Raw genomic sequence first — 17,054 nt, 5'->3', positions numbered from 1 at the left:
TAGCTTTCCCCTCTATGCCCAAGGCTTCTGACCACCTCTGCGCAAATAATAAGACAGAGCTCAGAACCTGAAAAACCAACCGCTGATTAGTGTCCCTCCCTTCCCCACCAGTGAGAAGCAATCCAGTTCCAGCGCTAATGCTCTGTATCTTGCAGTCAGATCTTCGCCGACACAAACCGACGCGGCTGTTCCCTCGCCGAGCCCGCGGCGGTCTTGGCACCGTGGGCAGCCCCCGCCTCCCTCCAGGGCCTGGGCCTCTCCGGGCCTCCAGCCCGCGGATCTCGCCGCCCCGCCTCCGGCTCCGCCGCGGCCACCATTGGTGTAGGTCCGCCCCAGAAGGAAGCCCATTGGCCGGCCGGGCCGTCCTTTACCCAGCGCATTCCGCCGCCCGTAGGCTTGCGAGGAAACTTCCTTATTATTGTGACGCCGAAATTGGAGAAACCCAGAGCCGGGTCGGTGGAGCTGTCACGCCGGAATCCCGAGCGGCGGTTCGGCTGCTGCCGAGGTGCGCGGGGCGGGGGCTGGGGTTCTAGGAAGGAGGGCACCGCGGGGCTGCAGCCGCGCGCCCGCCGCGTTCGGCGCGGCTGAGCTGTCAGCGCTTGGCTCCCGGAGGGGCGGCTGCGGCTGCCGGGCGCTTTCCGCGGCGACCCGGAGCCGGGCGCGCGGGGAGGTCGGTGCCTGCAGGACGCGGGCGGCGGGGCTGCGCCGGGGCGGGGCGGCCAGGGTGCCCCTCCGCCTCGTGTACGCTGCCAGGCGTTTTCAGAGCTCTCCTTCTGACCTGAAGCGCCCAGGCGCCCGGAGAGGCCGGAAGCCGCTTTAAAGACGGGAGCTCCCCCCACCCCGACTAGGCTGCCTGCAAACTGGGAGGAATTGCGACGCAGAAAGTCAAAAAGAGGATCCTCCCCTTCCTTCTCGCCTGCCCCTATTTAAATTCCGGGGCTCGGGTGACACCGTTGCGGCGAAGGGCCCAGAAGCTTCCCGGCGAAATGGGAGCCGCCGAGGTCTCTGCGTTTTGAGGGACTCCGGCTTCCGCGAGGAGTTTGCTCTGCGGTCTGGGGGCTCGGCGGCCGCGCTTCCCGGCACCACCCCCTTCGCCGATTCCGTGCCGGGTTCGCCTGGTCGGAGTCCGCCTCCTGGGCGGAGCTGGGGCGAGGGTGTGTGTGGACACGTGTGTGTGCGTCTGTGTGTGCGGACACGTAAGTGCGCGGACGGTCGCGGGGGTGTCAGGAACTGGGACGTTCGGGGGCAGGTGGCACTTTGAGTCATTTATGAATGTGTGGAGTGGGCACACCGGGACAGCTGACATAAGGGCAGGTGTAACCTGAAACAGACCAACCCGGAGCTGCTGGAGAGACCGCACCTAAAGCAACTGTGGTTTGATTCGGGGTATGCTCCGTGGCACCGGGAAAATGTGTATTTGAACTTTGCTTTTGGTGTCTCAGTGTTTCTGATTGTTTTCTGATTGCACTTTAGCTTTTAAGTCAGCCCCGTTTGGAAGTGTCTTAAATTCAGAGCTAAGCCTTCCAGGATTTTGCTTGCATTCATTACGCACGAAATGCTTTAGGGAAGACGATTCAAGCGCTCTCTTCCATTTTTGTGTCTCCTGACTCTTTCCACAAATAGGAAGCTATTTCTAGAACCTTTCATCTGATGATTTGATAACATCAAGTGGGCTGCTTTTTAAACTCCAGACTGAGGAGAAAGAAAAGCAAAATAAAATGAGAATTAACACTTTTAAAATGCAGTGACTCTGAAGAGAGATGCTGTCTTGTTTTAGTAGGCGATTATTGTGAAGCTGTCTCTTTTCCTACTTTCTTTTACGGGGGGCGGCATTGTATGTTAAAAAAAGGGAGTAATATGTTTAACCCCCTTTTAAAGCAAAATAGAAAAATTACACATCATTGTATGACCGCTTGGAGGCTAGGAACCATCTGGAGAAAGGATGCAGGAATCAAAGAGAAAGACTAGAAAACTCTTTGACAGAACTCCTCTGGCATTAAAGAAAGAAACACAGTTGGTTAGCAGGCAGTTTTACTTTTTCAGTAAGTAGTTGGGATTTTATTTTTCAGAAACGAGATTTCAGAACGTTCCAAATGGTGTGGTTGGAGCCATTGGTTATAGCATTTCATTCTGAGTAACATTTAAATTTCTTAAAATCCGCATAATAAAAGCTTTTTTCCCTGTACATAATGAGAGTTGCATCACTATCAGAGATACAGGATAGTTTTGTTTCCATTTCAGAAATAAAAGTAATATTCTCCAAATTTCATGGCAGTTTCTTACATTATGTAGAAATAAAGTTATGATTACACTATCTTAAAATCATACAGCACTTTTTTTTTTTTGAGAGGCTAAGGTGCCTCTCAGATAGTCCCATCTTATTTTGCATGAAAGAGGATGTGGTGATGAGAAGGAAGGAAAAATAAGGACGGCTTCAAAACAGTTGTGGCAAAACATGTGTGGTACATGGAAAAATGGAGGAAAAAATTGAATTATTTTTCAAAAATTATCTTTTTAAACCTAAATGGGCGATTTAAAAATAACTATTTTTACTTTTACATCTACTTGCAAATGCTAGGAATTTTTAAATCTGTGTCTCTAGGTTCACTTTTAGCATCGTGCTCTAACCACCTGAGCTAACAATCCAGTTACCTGTAAGTTCGCTTTTAGAGGTGACATCTTCATAGTTGGTTAGTGGTTATCTTATTAGCATTTAACCAAACTCCGGTCCTGAGTTAAAATATTTGGTGCATATTCAAGCTTGCATAATTTAAAGATATTTTCTTTTCAGAAGTTTACATTCCTTTTTGTTTTCAGTAACTTGAAAGCGCTTTATAGCATTCTGTTAATATATTGATGTTCGTTGTTTTTTTCTTTACTTCGCAGATCTGCAGGGTGAGGTGGAACCAGTCTGGCTTAAGTAACTGATGCCAAGTGTGTTACCCGTGGTAAGTTACTTTATTTTTCTGAAACTCAGTTTCCTCATCTTGTACTTGGGATAATATCTAACTCCCAGAACGGGTAAGAGGATTAAAGAGGATAATCTACGTAAAGGACTTAGATTAATATAGCTGCCTAGAGAGGAACCTTAACAAATCCTTACTGGCTTCTTCCACTGTGATTGAGAGAAGAGAACAAGGTGAACCCAGGAAGTAGGAGACCTAGTTTCTGGTCTCAGCTTCAACCAGTTACTTCTCAGAGGACTGAAGTTAACTTCAGCTGCCATTAAAATGAGGTTAAAAATGTCAGTCTCTTGCCTAGAGGTTGGATCAAATGGACTTTTAAGTTCTCTATAATAAGATGATCTCTTTTATGGGATAACTCTGTCCCCTTTAGACATTTATAACATTTAGAAATAGTACTTGCTGGTGTCAAGGGCGTGTGTTTATGTGTATGAGCCAGTAAGTGAACTAATTTTATTATGAGGTTGGGTGGACATGGAGAGAAGCCTGGCTAACTCTGTTGGGATGGCCTCCCTCATCCCTTCTGTCTCTGGCTGACACAAGTTCTAATTCACGTTGCCTGTAAACATCACCGTCAGCTAATAAGAGTCAGCTAATACGAACTCACTTACTGTGTGCAACATCTTCTTTTAATGTTTGTTTTTAAATCAGAGAAGGAAGATAGCTTGACTTTGTTTTATTTGAGTGGTGATATAGCATTGTGTTTAATAAGAGCATGGGGTTTGGAGTCTGGGAGATGATATTTGAATCCTGCCTTTGCCACTTTAAGTAAGTTGCCACCACAGCTAGCACTTATCTACCACAGCTAGTACTTATCTACCACAGCTAGTACTTACCTGTATGTTCCTGGGCAAGTGACTTAACTTTGCTAAGTGTTGAGATTATTGTAAAGGACAGATTAAATAATCTATGTGAAGTTTTTTAGCACAGACTCAGACACACAGTAGGCTTGCAGTAGTGGTAACTATTGCTTTTTCTTCATTCAACAGCTACTTATCAAGCTCTTCCTGTGTGCCAAACACCATTCTATCTTCTAGGGGTAGAGAAATGAATGGAGAGACTCAGTCCTTCCTTAATGGAGCTTCCATTCCTCAGCTTTAGCATTGAGAAACACCGCTTTTTAAAGACAGCTTGGATTGTAAAAGGCATTCTGCTTTCAGATCTGTGACGGAAAGCACATTTAGAATGGAGGAAATACATTTTTTTGGTTACAGCTTAGGGAATGTGTATCTGATGTTACCTGGCAGACAAAACCTAGCAACTTTAGATCGTGAGAATTCTGGTTTTCTCAGATCTGGGTTCTGTTCTTTAGGCACTTAAGTAGCATCTGCTGTGCTCCTCGGGCTTCCCTGGTGGCTCAGAGGTTAAAGCATCTGCCTTCAATGCGGGAGACTCGGGTTCGATCCCTGGGTCGGGAAGATCTCCTGGAGAAGGAAATGGCAATCCACTCCAGTATTCTTGCCTGGAGAATCCCATGGACAGAGAAGCCTAGTAGGTTACAGTCCACGGGGTCGCAAAGAGTCGGACACGACTGAGCGATTTCACCTCACCTCACCTCACCTCACCTTTGTTATGCTGGGTACTGGAGATGTACAGATGCGTGAAACCTGGTTCCCTTCATGGAGTAGCTCTCAGTCTGCACATGGATGGGGAATTGGTGGGTGAGATGCAGGAAGCAGTGATCCTACCTTAATAGTACTTTTCTTCTTCTTATATTGTGACGTATCTGAAAGCATAAAGCAATATGTGTAATATATGTGCTGCAAACAACAATAAAAGGGCAGAAGCAGAACATCAGCCACGTCACTGAAGCTCCCTCTATGCTCCTTCCAGATGGTACCCTCCATTGCTGCATGTATTAATACAAAAATCTCTCTTGGTCTTTGTATTAATATTGACTGTTTTTTAAATTTTTTTAACTTTAGCTCCACTAACGTTTTTCTTCAAATACTTGTTACACTTGTGTTTGGACCTTGTAAAAATGCATCACATTCTGGATTCTGAATTCTTTTGTGACTTTTTCCCTGCCTCAGCACCATTTTTTAGGTGTAGCAGAACTGATGCTTATAGATGGAGTTAATTTCTTTTTCACTGATGTGCAGTATTCTGTCTTATGCATGTGCTGCAGCTTATCCATTTACTTATAGGTGGACTTCTGGGTTGTCTCTGTTCTATGTATCTCAAACAATCCTGAAATGAGCATTCTTGTGCTTATATCTTGGGGCATATATTATGAGTTTCTTGCTGCATTATATATTAGGATAGCCACTAGCCATACGTGACTGCTTATATTAAAATTATTAAAATTTAATGAAATTAAAATTTCAGCTCATCATTAGCCACATTTCAAGTGCTCAGTAGTCACATATGGCTGGTGGCTCCCATATTGGACAGGACAGATCCATAACATTTGCATCACAAAATTCCCAGTTTCCAGGTTTTACCCCATTTTTGATCTCCAGTTCTCAGCATTGTGAAGGGACACTGTAGGTCTTTGGTAAGTTGGAGAGTGCTGGTCATATATCTAGGAATTTAATTACTGTGCCATGGGGTGTTTACATATTCATCTTCGCTAGGTAATAACGCGCACTTGTTTTCCAAGGTGGGTCTGCCAACTTATATTCCCACCAGCTGTGGGTCAGAGTCCTGGTTGCTTTGTGTCCTTGACTTGGCACTGTTAGACTTTTTAATGCTTGCCTGTCTGGTCAAGTGTCTTTTTCTGAAGGCAGATTATGGCTTATGTACACAATGGAAAGATCATCCTTCTAGTACGAAGCCCAGCACCAGGTAATAAAGAAGGTGCCACCTGGGGCAGAGTCATCCGGGGAGGGGTAGGAGTGTTTCCTGTGTCGGCTAAAAGGGTCAGAAGACCAAAGTCCAGTTGAAGTCGGAAACAAGCCAGGAGTGGATTCACGTTGTTGAAAACTTCTCTCTGCCTTCTGGGCTGTTTCTGCCTGTGGTGGTAAACTTTCTGACAGTGAAGTATGTCATTAGAATAAATCTTTGTTACTGAAGTTAATTCTTCTTTTGAGTTTTGGCTCCAGATTTATTTAAAGCTTGGATCTGGGGAGTGCCTGCAGAACACTGAAGACTGGGACATTGCCTTTTCCTGCTATTGGAAAAGACCCTCCCTTTCCCACACATCATTCAGGACAGGGCTCCTGAGTTTATTTGAAATGGAGCTTATCCCTGCCATAAATGAGATTAGAAGTCCTCCCTGAGTGTTATTTATATTTAGATTTTAGTGATTTTCAAAGAACCAAGAATCAGTTTTTAGGTTGATGTTTGTATAGTCTGATTAGTAAGACAGAGTTTAGGAGTTGCAGCTTGTCTTTTAGTGTTCAACTCTCTAAGACTGATAAAAGGAGATTTATTTACCTACCTTGAGCCCCGTGCAGTGGAAGCGCAGAGAAAAAACATGTAAAAACCTTGTCCTTGCAACCTCAGATTTCCCACGTGAAAGTTCTGCCTGCCAGCGGTAGTGCAGCCTTGGCGGAACAGCAGATGCTAACCACAGGAAGAAGGCAGTCACAACCCCAGCCCATTGGGGAGCTGCCCTGTGTCCTGAGGCCTCCGAAGAGCACGTGGGGTAGGAGTCACGGTGCCTGCAGCCTCTGACAGTTACCCTGAGTGCTCGCTACAGCCCCGTTTCTCTTTTTGCCATTTTAGGGACAGGAAATGGGCTTAGAGTGTTTAAACATCTTCCCCAAAGTTTCACAGCTAGCACATGGTTAATTCAGGACTTGAACTTTAGTCCTTTTGACCCTTGTGAAAGCTGCTCAATCGTGTCTGACTCTTTGTGACCCCATGGACTGTATAGTCCATGGAATTCTCCAGGCCAGGATACCTGAGTGGGTAGCCTTTCCTTTCTTTAGGGGATCTTCCCAACCCAGGAATCAAACCCAGGTCTCCTGCACTGCAGGCGGATTCTTTACTGTCTGAGCCACCTTAACCAAGAATAGATGAGGAGAGGCACTGGGAAAAGTAGGAGGTGTGATGTGGAGGGAACAGAAGGTTCATCTTTCTTCCTTTTGTTTTGTGATAGAGAGAGGTAAGAGGCAGGAAACGGAGAGGCCAGGCTGAAGTGGCACAGGACAGCCAAGGTGGCTGGTTCGGGTGCTGAGCCGGCGTGTTGTCTTATATTCTTCTGCAGCACCTTTTGTTTTTTCTGACTGCGTGGCATGCAGGATCTTAGATTCCTAACCAGGGGTCAAACCCGAGTCTGTAGAAGTGAAAGTGCAGAGTCTTAACCATTGGACAGCCAGGGAACGCCCCCGCCCCCCCACCCCACACCCCCCTTTTTTTTTCCAGCAGCACCTTTTGTAATGGTGTGTTTCGTAGAGAAGTAAAAGATTCTACTCCTCTAGAAGCAAGGGAGAGACAACGAGTGAGGAAAAATGGGAGGAAGGATACAGGAGATCAAAATGCCAATTTACGAAGAACATTACCAAAGGCAGACCTTTAAATTCAGGGACACCAGTAGCTACTAGATATGGGGGTTCCACCAGAGTGTACTCTAAGTGAAAGCTATGTTAATGTCTGGCATCTCTTGGACACAGTGAACTTCTCTCCTGACAGCTAGAGGACTTTAGTACCTCCTGCTCTAGTTTGGCAGAGCATTGTGATGAGCTGGACTGTATCTCCAGTGAAGGTTAATAATTCATTCATAGAAATATGGCTTATCTGTGGTTGCTATTTAGTTACCCCTGAATTAGTAGTTTTCATTTGACTACTTGAAGATTGCATTACTATAACTCAGGTGGGAAAAATTTTAACAATAGCCCTATTCATCTTTTTCCATAAATGGTTTCTACTAGTCAGTAAGGGATGAGGCCATACCTCAGGCTGTTTACCGAGGCTTGCAGTTGTTCAGAGCACCCAGAGTTCAGCTGACTCTCAAGGATTGACTCTCTGGTGGCTCAGATGGTAAAGAATCCACCTGCAATGCAGGAGACCTGATTCAGTCCCTGGGTGAGGAAGATACCCTGGAGAAGAGAATGGCTATACACTCCAGTATTCTTGTCTGGAGACTCCTGTGGACCAGAGGAGTAGCCTGGTGGGCTATAGTCTGTGGGGTCTCAAAGAGTTGGACATGACTGAGCAACTAACACTCTTACTTTCATACTTTTAAACAAACTTGTAAGAGACTGATGGATACAGGATGCCAAATTAATAGTGAAAAGTAGAAACTTCAGGAAGGCTGGGGTGCTTTGGTCAGCTACTCATGATATTCTTTTCCCATACTAGGATCTGCTTTGGAAGTCAGTTATTTGAGCTTGCTTATTAATCATGAGATCTATGTAGGGCAAGTGGCTGGGTAAATTTATTGATTAGTATTATGGAGTCTCGTCTACCCATCTCTACTGCTGCTGCTGTTGCTGCTAAGTCGCTTTGGTCGTGTCCGACCCTGTGTGACCCCAGAGGTGGCAGCCTGGAGAAGGAAATGGCAACCCACTCCAGTGTTCTTGCCTGGAGAATCCCAGGGGTGGCGGAGCCCATCTCCACTACTGGGCAGTAATTACTTAGTAGATCAGTCAGCTTGACTGAGTATGGTACCTTTTTCCCTGGACAGTGCCGGAGATACTGGGGAGTTCTGACTGTCTGGCTGCCCTTTTCCTAGGCTCTAGCATGCTAGTCAAGAGCATGTTCTCGGACTTAATTCTAGTTCTGCCACTACCTTGTTTTGTGATTTAGGCAAGTCGCTTCAGTATTTTCTGTCTCACTTTCTTTATCTTCATTCTTTTTTTGTCTTCACTTTCTTCATCTACAAATTTGAGTTGATAATGGTAGTACCTACCTCATAGAAGATTAAATGATTGAATACCTGTGAATCATGTAGAAAAGTGCTGGACTCTGCATAAGCTCAGATGAAGTGTTATCTGCTATTATTATTAAAGTATAATTTTTCTACTATCAATCAGTCAGGAGTTTTTTTTTTTTTTTCCTCAAGTGACAGAGATCCAATTCAAACAAACTTAAGCAAACAAAGAAGGGTCTCATTAAACTGTATAGAGTTGATTCTTGTAGTAGTTAACTTCTATGAAGTTGCTGCAAAGACCAAATTAGTGAAGACTGAGCCGTTTTGCTCCCAGGGAGACACAGGGTTAGTTTCCTGCTGAGAGCCTCTATGTCAGAGATCAATACATAACTTTGTATTATGTGAATCTAAGTGTGTTTCTGGGGAGAATTCCCTAGCAATCCAGTGGTTAGGACTGTGTGGTTTCACTGCCCAGGTTTAATCCGTGGTTGGGGAACTAAGATCCCACAGTCTCTTGGTATGGCCAGTGGTGGGGGTGGGGGGATTTCTGTTTAGATATCTTATTCGATGAATATTTCTTACAAATGATTAACTCTATACAGTATTTCTTTATAATAAAACACTAGTCAGGAAGAGTTTTTGTTTCTTTTTGTAAAAACGTTTTCCTGAACGCTGGGTAAATTTCTTTGGGTTTCAGCCTTGCAGTGCTGCTGTCTAATACACTCTATGATCAGGCATCATCTCATGAATCTACAGATTAAGTTGCTTTTCTATCACTTCTGTGGCTTCATTATGCACTATAGATGTTACTTTAGCATGTTCCTAAATGGTCACATGTACAGATCAGTGAATTTCCTCTTTCTTTTTTTTTTAAATTAGCCCTGGACTCATAGGCAGCAGCACTGGAACTCATGCATGAACAGAGCTCATCTATCACATATATTTTCTTTGGCCTTCTCTGAGTGTTTTGGCCAGGGTCATGCTCACCTCTGTGCAGGAGGACATAGGGTTGTTATCAAATAAAGAGAGACAGTTCAGTTCAGTTCAGTTGCTCAGTTGTGCCCGACTCTTTGCGACCCCATGGACTGCAGCATGACAGGCCTCCCTGTCCATCACCAATTCCTGGAACTTACTCAATCTCATGTCCATTGAGTCGGTGATGCCATCCAGCCATCTCATTCTCTGTCTTCCCCTTCTCCTCCGGCCTTCAATATTTCCCAGCATCAGGGTCTTTACCAATGAATCAGTTCTTTGCATCAGGTGGCCAAAATATTAGAGTTTCAGCTTCAGCATCAGTCTTTCCCATGAATATTCAGGACTGATTTCGTTTGGGATGGACTGGTTTGACCTCCTTCAGTCCAAGGAACTCTCAAACGTCTTCTCCAACACCACAGTTCAAAAGCATCAATTCTTCGGTGCTCAGCTTTCTCTATAGTCCAACTCTCACTTCCATACATGGCTACTGGAAACACCATAGCTTTGACTAGACGGACCTTTGTTGCAAAGTAATGTCTCTGCTTTTTAATATGCTGTCTAGGTTAGTCATAGCTTTTCTTCCAAGGAACAAGCATCTTTTAATTTCATGGCTGCAGTCACCATCTGCAGTGATTTTGGAGCCCAAAAAATAAAGTCTCTCAATGTTTCCATTGTTTCCCCATCTATTTGCCATGAAGTGATGGGACCAGATGCCATGATCTTCATTTTTAAATGCTGAATTTTAAGCCAACTTTTTCACTCTCCCGTTTCACTTTCATCAACAGACTCTTTAGTTCCTCTTCACTTTCTGCCATAAGGGTGATGTACTCTGCATATCTGAGGTTATTGATATTTCTTCCAGCAATCTTGATTCCAGCTTGTGCTTCATCCAGCCTGGGGTTTTGCATGATGTACTCTGCATATAAGTTAAATAAGCAGGGTGACAATATATAGCCATGATGTACTCCTTTTCCTATTTGGAACCAGTCTGTTGTTCCATGTCCAGTTCTAACTGTTGCTTCTTGACCTGCATACAGAATCCTTAGGAGGAAGGTCAGGTGGTCTGGTATTCCCCTTTTAAGAATTTTCCAAAGTTTGTGGTGATCCACATAGTCAAAGGCTTTGGCATACTCAATAAAGGAGAAGCTGATGTTTTTCTGGAACTCTCTTGCTTTTTTGATGATCCAACAGATGTTGGGAATTTGATCTCTGATTCCTCTGCCTTTTCTAAGTATAGCTTGAACATCTGAAGTTCATGTTTCACATACTGTTGAAGCCTGGCTTGGAGAATTTTGAGGATTACTTTGCTAGCGTGTGAGATGAGTACAATTGTGTGGTAGTTTGAACATTCTTTGGCATTGCCTTTCTTTGACATTGGAATGAAACTGACCTTTTCCAGTCCTGTGGCCACCGCTGAGTTTTTCAGATTTGCTGGTGTATTGAGTGTAGCACTTTCACAGCATCATCTTTTAAGATTTGATATAGCTCAACTGGAATTTCATCACCTCCACTAGCTTTTTTGTAGTGATGCTTCCTTAGGCCCCCTTGACTTCACATTCCAAGATGTTTGGCTCTAGGTGAGTGATCACACCATCATGGTTATCTGGATCATGAAGATCTTTTTTGTATATTTCTTCTGTGTGTTGTTGCCACCTTTTCTTAATATCTTCTGCTTCTGTTAGGTCCATACCATTTCTGTCCTTTATTGTGCCTATTCTTGCATGAAATCTTCTCTTGGTATCTCTAATTTTCATGAAGAGATCTCTAGTCTTTCCCATTCTGTTGTTTTCCTCTATTTCTTTGCACTGATCACTAAGGAAGGCTTTCTTACCTCTCCTTGCTATTCTTTGGAACTCTACATTCAAATGGGTATATCTTTCCTTTTCTCCTTTGCTTTTCGCTTCTCTTCTTGTCACAGCTATTTGTAAGGCCTCCTCAGACAGCCGTTTTGCTTTTTTGCATTTCCTTTTCTTGGGGATGGTCTTGATTCCTGTTTCCTGTACAATGTCATGAACACCTGTCCATAGAGCTTCAGGCACTCTATCAGATATAATCCCTTGAATCAATTTGTCACCTCCACTCTATAATTGTAAGGGATTTTATTTAGGTTATACCTGAATGGTCTAGTGGTTTTCCCTACTTTCTTCAATTTAAGTCTGAATTTGGCAATAAGGAGTTCATGATCTGAGCCACAGTCAGCTCCCGGTCTTGTTTTTGCTAACTGTATGTAGCTTCTCCATCTTTGGCTGCAAAGAATATAATCAGTCTGAATTGGGTATTGACCATCTGGTGATGTCCATGTGTAGAGTCTTCTCTTGTGTTGCTGGAAGAGGGTGTTTGCTATGACCAGTGCGTTCTCTTGGCAAAACTCTATTAGCCTTTGCCCTGCTTCATTCTGTACTCCAAGGCCAAATTTGCCTGTTATTCCAGGTATCTCTTGACTTCCTACTTTTGCATTTCAGTCCCTTATAATGAAAAAGACATCATTTTTGGGTGTTAGTCCTAGAAAGTCTTGTAGGTCTTCATAGAACCGTTCAAGTTCAGCTTCTTCAGCATTACTGGTCGGAGCATAGACTTGGATTACTGTGATATTGAATGGTTTGCCTTGGAAATGAGCAGAGATCATTCTGCCATTTTTGAGATTGCATCCAAGTACTGAATTTCGGACTCTTTTGTTGACTATGACAGCTACTCCATTTCTTCTAAGGGATTCTTGCCCACAGTAGTAGATATAATGGTCATCTGAGGTAAATTCACCCATTCCAGTCCATCTTAGTTCACTGATTCCTAAAATGTCGACGTTCACTCTTGCCATCTCCTGTTTGATCACTTCCAATTTACCTTGATTTATGGACCTAACATTTCAGGTTCCTATGCAATATTGTTCTTTACAGCATTGGACTTTACTTCCAGCACCAGTCACATACACAACTGGGTGTTGTTTTTGCTTTTATTCCGTCTCTTCATTCTTTCTGGAGTTATTTCTCCACTGATCTCCAGTAGCATGTTGGGTACCTACCGACCTGGGGAGTTCATCTTTCAATGTCCTCTCTATTTGCCTTTTCATACTGTTCATGGGGTTCTCAAAGAGAGAGAGAGATTAGACAAAACGGCAGTCGATAATACCTTTGAGGAATTTATTTTGCGCAAGCTTCCTTCTTCAGAAAGGTTGTACCATCTTGGGTTGCAGCTTTCTCTTAATTTACTTTTCAGTCATGGCCTCTATCCCCTTTTTATTTGATGAAAAATGTTTCTTTATATTGTATTGATGAGTAGTGTATGTTGATGGATATGTGGGTTGTTGCTGTTTTAGTTTCATATGAATAAAGCTGCTGTGAGCATTGTTTATATAGACATACAGTCATGCCTATATAGACATACAGTCATGCCTATATAGACATACAGTCATGCCTATATAGACATACAGTCATGCCTATATAGACATACAGTCATGCCTATATAGACATGCAGTCATATATAGACATGCAGTCATGCCTGTATAGACATGCAGTCATATATAGACATGCAGTCATATATAGACATGCAGTCATGCTTCCGTATTTCTAGACATATTGTACTTGGCTGGTCAAGGGGATGGGCTAATGCTGCTGCTGCCTAATCTCATCCTGTATGTCTCGATGCGGAGTACTTTCACTCTCAGAGGGCAATTTTACTTTCAAGTTTCTAAGACACCTTGTGTTGTGTGCTGACTGCATCACTCCATATGTTTTTGTGTGCATTCTTGCTTCTTTAGGTGACATATAAATCTGCTTGGGTGGCAGTGTAACCCAGTGGGTAAGAGTGTGCACATTAGCATCAGGCCTAGATTCAGAGCCTGGTTCTGTTCCTTCCAGCTCTGTGACCTTGGGAATGCTTCTTAATCTCTCTGAGCCTTGCTTTATCTGAAAATGAAGCTAAAAATAGTGCTTAGGGCAGGGTTGTTAAGATGAAAAGAGATAATGATATGAAAGGCTTATTAGCACAGTGACTGTGGTATGGGCAGCAGCATGATTGTATAATTATTGGTAGGAGAGAGAAGATAAACTCACAAAACATTAAAAATGAAGAAAGAAATTAGTATAAATACAGCAGCTGAGCAGACTGGGAAAATTAAATTAATGGCTAGATTATATGATCTTGCTTCTCGTTTAAAATGTCTATCCTACCTCCGCTCAACCCCCATTCCCTCCCTAGTTTGCATTTTATCTCTCCTCCCATCTTTCCCATCGCTACATTTAACTCAGAGAATAATATTGAAGATTTTATTTTAGTTTTAGTCTCTACACAGAAATAAAAAACAGAAGCAGAGCTTCCTGATTAAGACAGTAAATTAATATGCAGTTTTATATTTTATTTTGGGCCTTTTTATGCCTTTCCGGAAAGCCTGAAGAGTTCAAACAGTCATATAGTATTATATAGGTAGTCAGATAACATTCCATCGTTTGGAAACCCCACACTTCATTTCACCAATTGATGGGAATTTTTGTTATTTTCACCTTTTGATACTATGAGCAGTGCTGCTGTGAGCATTCATGTACCAATTTTTTGTGGAAATATGTTTATAATTCTCTTGTATATATATCTCAGAGTGAAATTATTGGATCCTAAGTGGTGTTGGAGAAGACTCTTGAGAGTCCCTTGGACTGCAAAGAAATCCAACCAGTCCATTCTAAAGATCAGTCCTGGGTGTTCTTTGGAAGGAATGATGCTAAAGCTGAAACTCCAATACTTTGGCTACCTCATGCGAAGAGTTGACTCATTGGAAAAGACTCTGATGCTGGGAGGGATTGGGGGCAGGAGGAGAAGGGGACGACCAAGGATGAGATGGCTGGATGGCATCACTAACTCGATGGACGTGAGTTTGAGTGAACTCTGGGAGTTGGTGATGGACAGGGAGGCCTGGTGTGCTGCAGTTTATGGGGTTGCAAAGAGTCGGACACGACTGAGCAACTGAACTGAACTGAAGGTAACTGTATTTAGCCTTCTGAGGAACTTTGAGACTGTTTTCTATTCAACATTCCTACCAGCAATGTGGGAGGGTTCTAATTTATCCACATCTTCACCAGCATTTGTTATTATCTGTTCTTTTCTGATGATAGCCCTCCTGTTGCTGTTTGTTTAGAAGTTAGTCATGTCTGACTCTTTTACGACTCCTTGGACTGTAGCCCACCAGGCTCCTCTGTCCATGGGATTTCCCAGGCAAGAATACTGGAGTGGGTTGCCATTTCCTTCTCCAAGGGATCTTCTCTACCTAAGAATTGAACCCGAGTCTCCTGCACTGCAGGTGGATTCTTTACCACTGAATCACCAAGGAAGCCGTAAAGCCCTCCTAGTGGGTGCAAACTGGTAGAGAGAGAGAGATGAGCTTTCGTTTTTGCTTGTATACAAGGGAAACGTGAATTTTTAAATGGTAGCAAAACTTTGGGGGTAGTCAGCTATAATCAGCCAAAGGTTGAATACCTGCTAAGTCAGAGAGATATATGTTGTGCTGTGGCCTGTACCTGAGGCAGTTAAAATCTGGCTGAGGAGTTCAGTTGTAAAAGATAGGGAAAGAGTTCATCAAGGCAGTATAGTAAATGTATCAGAGGGATGCAGGCTGACTGTGGCTGGAATGGTCCCCAGAGGCTCTCAGGTAGGAAGTGAAGCTTGACCCACATCCTGAAGGATATGTGAGAGGGAATGGCAGAGAAGATAACATTTTTTTTTCTCATTGCTCATGTTTGAGTGGTGAATTATTACAAGCTAACAATTGGCTACATAAAGGAATTAGTTCAAACTTAATTAAAAAAAAAAAAGACCCTCTCCCACCCTCCGCCAGAAAACTCAAAGGAAAGGTACAACAAGAAATGGCAAGGTGAAGTCATGAGGGTAATTTTAAAATAGGTAATGCCATTGTGCTTTGCAAAGATTGTTTCAGCAAGTCACCTGAACTCAGTTCTTCATCAGTGATCCGAAAACCACATTCTGTGTTCACTGTTCCTTGACAGAAAGCAAAATTTATTTAGAAATTTTAAAAACTGTAATCAAAACACAAAATAGCATTATTACTATAACTACTGAAGCAATATTAATACGTTTTATTTTGAGATCCAAGGTACATGAAGACTATTAAGAGGAAAGCTTTTTAAAATTGATGACGTTTATTCCTTAAAGTGACTTTTTTCTGACCCTCCATCCGTTGTTTTTTTTTTAAAGCTTTCTTCTAGGCTACATGACTTCCTGAACAACGAGAACAATGTTATGTTGGGGATATTGGTCTCTGGGCCAACCTGGGATCAGCCCTAACCTGCAGGGCATTGTGGCTGAGCCACAAGTGTGTGGATTTATATCTGACAGAAGCGTCAAGGAAGTGGCCTGTGGAGGAAACCACTCCGTGTTCCTGCTGGAGGATGGCGAAGTTTACACGTGCGGTGTGAACACCAAGGGGCAGCTGGGCCACGAGAGGGAAGGAAACAAGCCGGGTAAGTGGCCCTCGTCGGCCTCGATGACTGGGGAGTCAGGCTGAGGACCTGAGGAGCTGGTTGAAGATTTTCTTACCAAGTGTTGACCTTTCAGGGAGGCTCTCCTGGTGAGAAAGGGTGAGGGAGGGTCTTAAATTGTGACTTGGTAGTATTTTTCACAATAGCCTGTGCCGTTTTCTTATTTGCTGTCTTTTTTTATTCAATCCAAATCAAGATTCCAAATCTTCCTGAAAGAAGAGCCTTGCTGTTTTTAGTCTAGATGCTTTTTCTCTTTTGTGTTCTTTTAGGAAAGTCAGTTTGGCATCAGGATGAGCTTTTTTTTTTCTTTCCCTGTGACTGCTTCCCTCTTTTTGCATATTTATTCCCTTCCACGGCAAAGTGGCTATGTTCTATAATTCCCCTGTTCAAGTGTTAGTATTAATTTACATTTGTTAATTTTTTTGTTGACCCTTGGTTAAAGGGCTGCAAGGCTGGTCTTAAGGATAAATTATGAAGTGTGTGAAGCATGGTTTCTGGGCTCTTTCCCCATTCTTTGCCTCCCGGTTCCCTCATTAGAACCTCCCTGAGAACCACCCTCCAACCCCTAGGCCTGCCCACCTGGAGCAACACCCAGTGTTCTGCAGGGGTTCCTAACCAGGGGGCCCTGGACTCGGGGGAGTTCAGGGAAGGGGTTTGTAGCATGGACTATGCGTATGTACACCTTTATGTGTACAGCCCACCTGATAACTACATATTTTCAAATGGAAGTAAATCCTGTTGTTCACTGAAATAATTCAATTAACAGTGCTACCGGTTCATTATTTGAGTTAGTGAATCCTAATCATTACGTGTTCAACCAATTAATGTAATACAAAATCATAATATATAGCTATTATGGTGGTGGCAAGGTTTTTGACT

The 17,054-nt window shown here is 43.3% G+C and overlaps 1 protein-coding gene across 2 annotated transcripts in view; it reads left to right on the top strand.

Moving 5' to 3' along the window:
- The first annotated feature begins 390 nt into the window (after positions 1-390).
- Positions 391-17,054, top strand: part of HERC3 (HECT and RLD domain containing E3 ubiquitin protein ligase 3) — a 139,543-nt gene continuing 122,879 nt past the window's right edge. The window contains exons 1-3 of one of the 2 annotated variants that reach the window (XM_052641589.1): positions 391-505; positions 2,887-2,948; positions 15,892-16,157. In XM_052641589.1, the coding sequence (XP_052497549.1) occupies positions 15,932-16,157 (226 nt within the window). In that variant the 5' untranslated portion in view covers positions 391-505; positions 2,887-2,948; positions 15,892-15,931. Of the gene's footprint in view, positions 506-1,121; positions 1,197-2,886; positions 2,949-15,891; positions 16,158-17,054 lie in introns of those variants that run through there. The other variant, XM_052641590.1, reaches the window with a different exon arrangement.

Source organism: Budorcas taxicolor, chromosome 6 (genome assembly GCF_023091745.1).
Source record: "Budorcas taxicolor isolate Tak-1 chromosome 6, Takin1.1, whole genome shotgun sequence".
NCBI lineage: Eukaryota > Metazoa > Chordata > Mammalia > Artiodactyla > Bovidae > Budorcas > Budorcas taxicolor.
The sequence above is the reverse complement of the archived record's forward strand: the minus strand, read 5'-3'. Positions and strand labels throughout refer to the sequence as shown.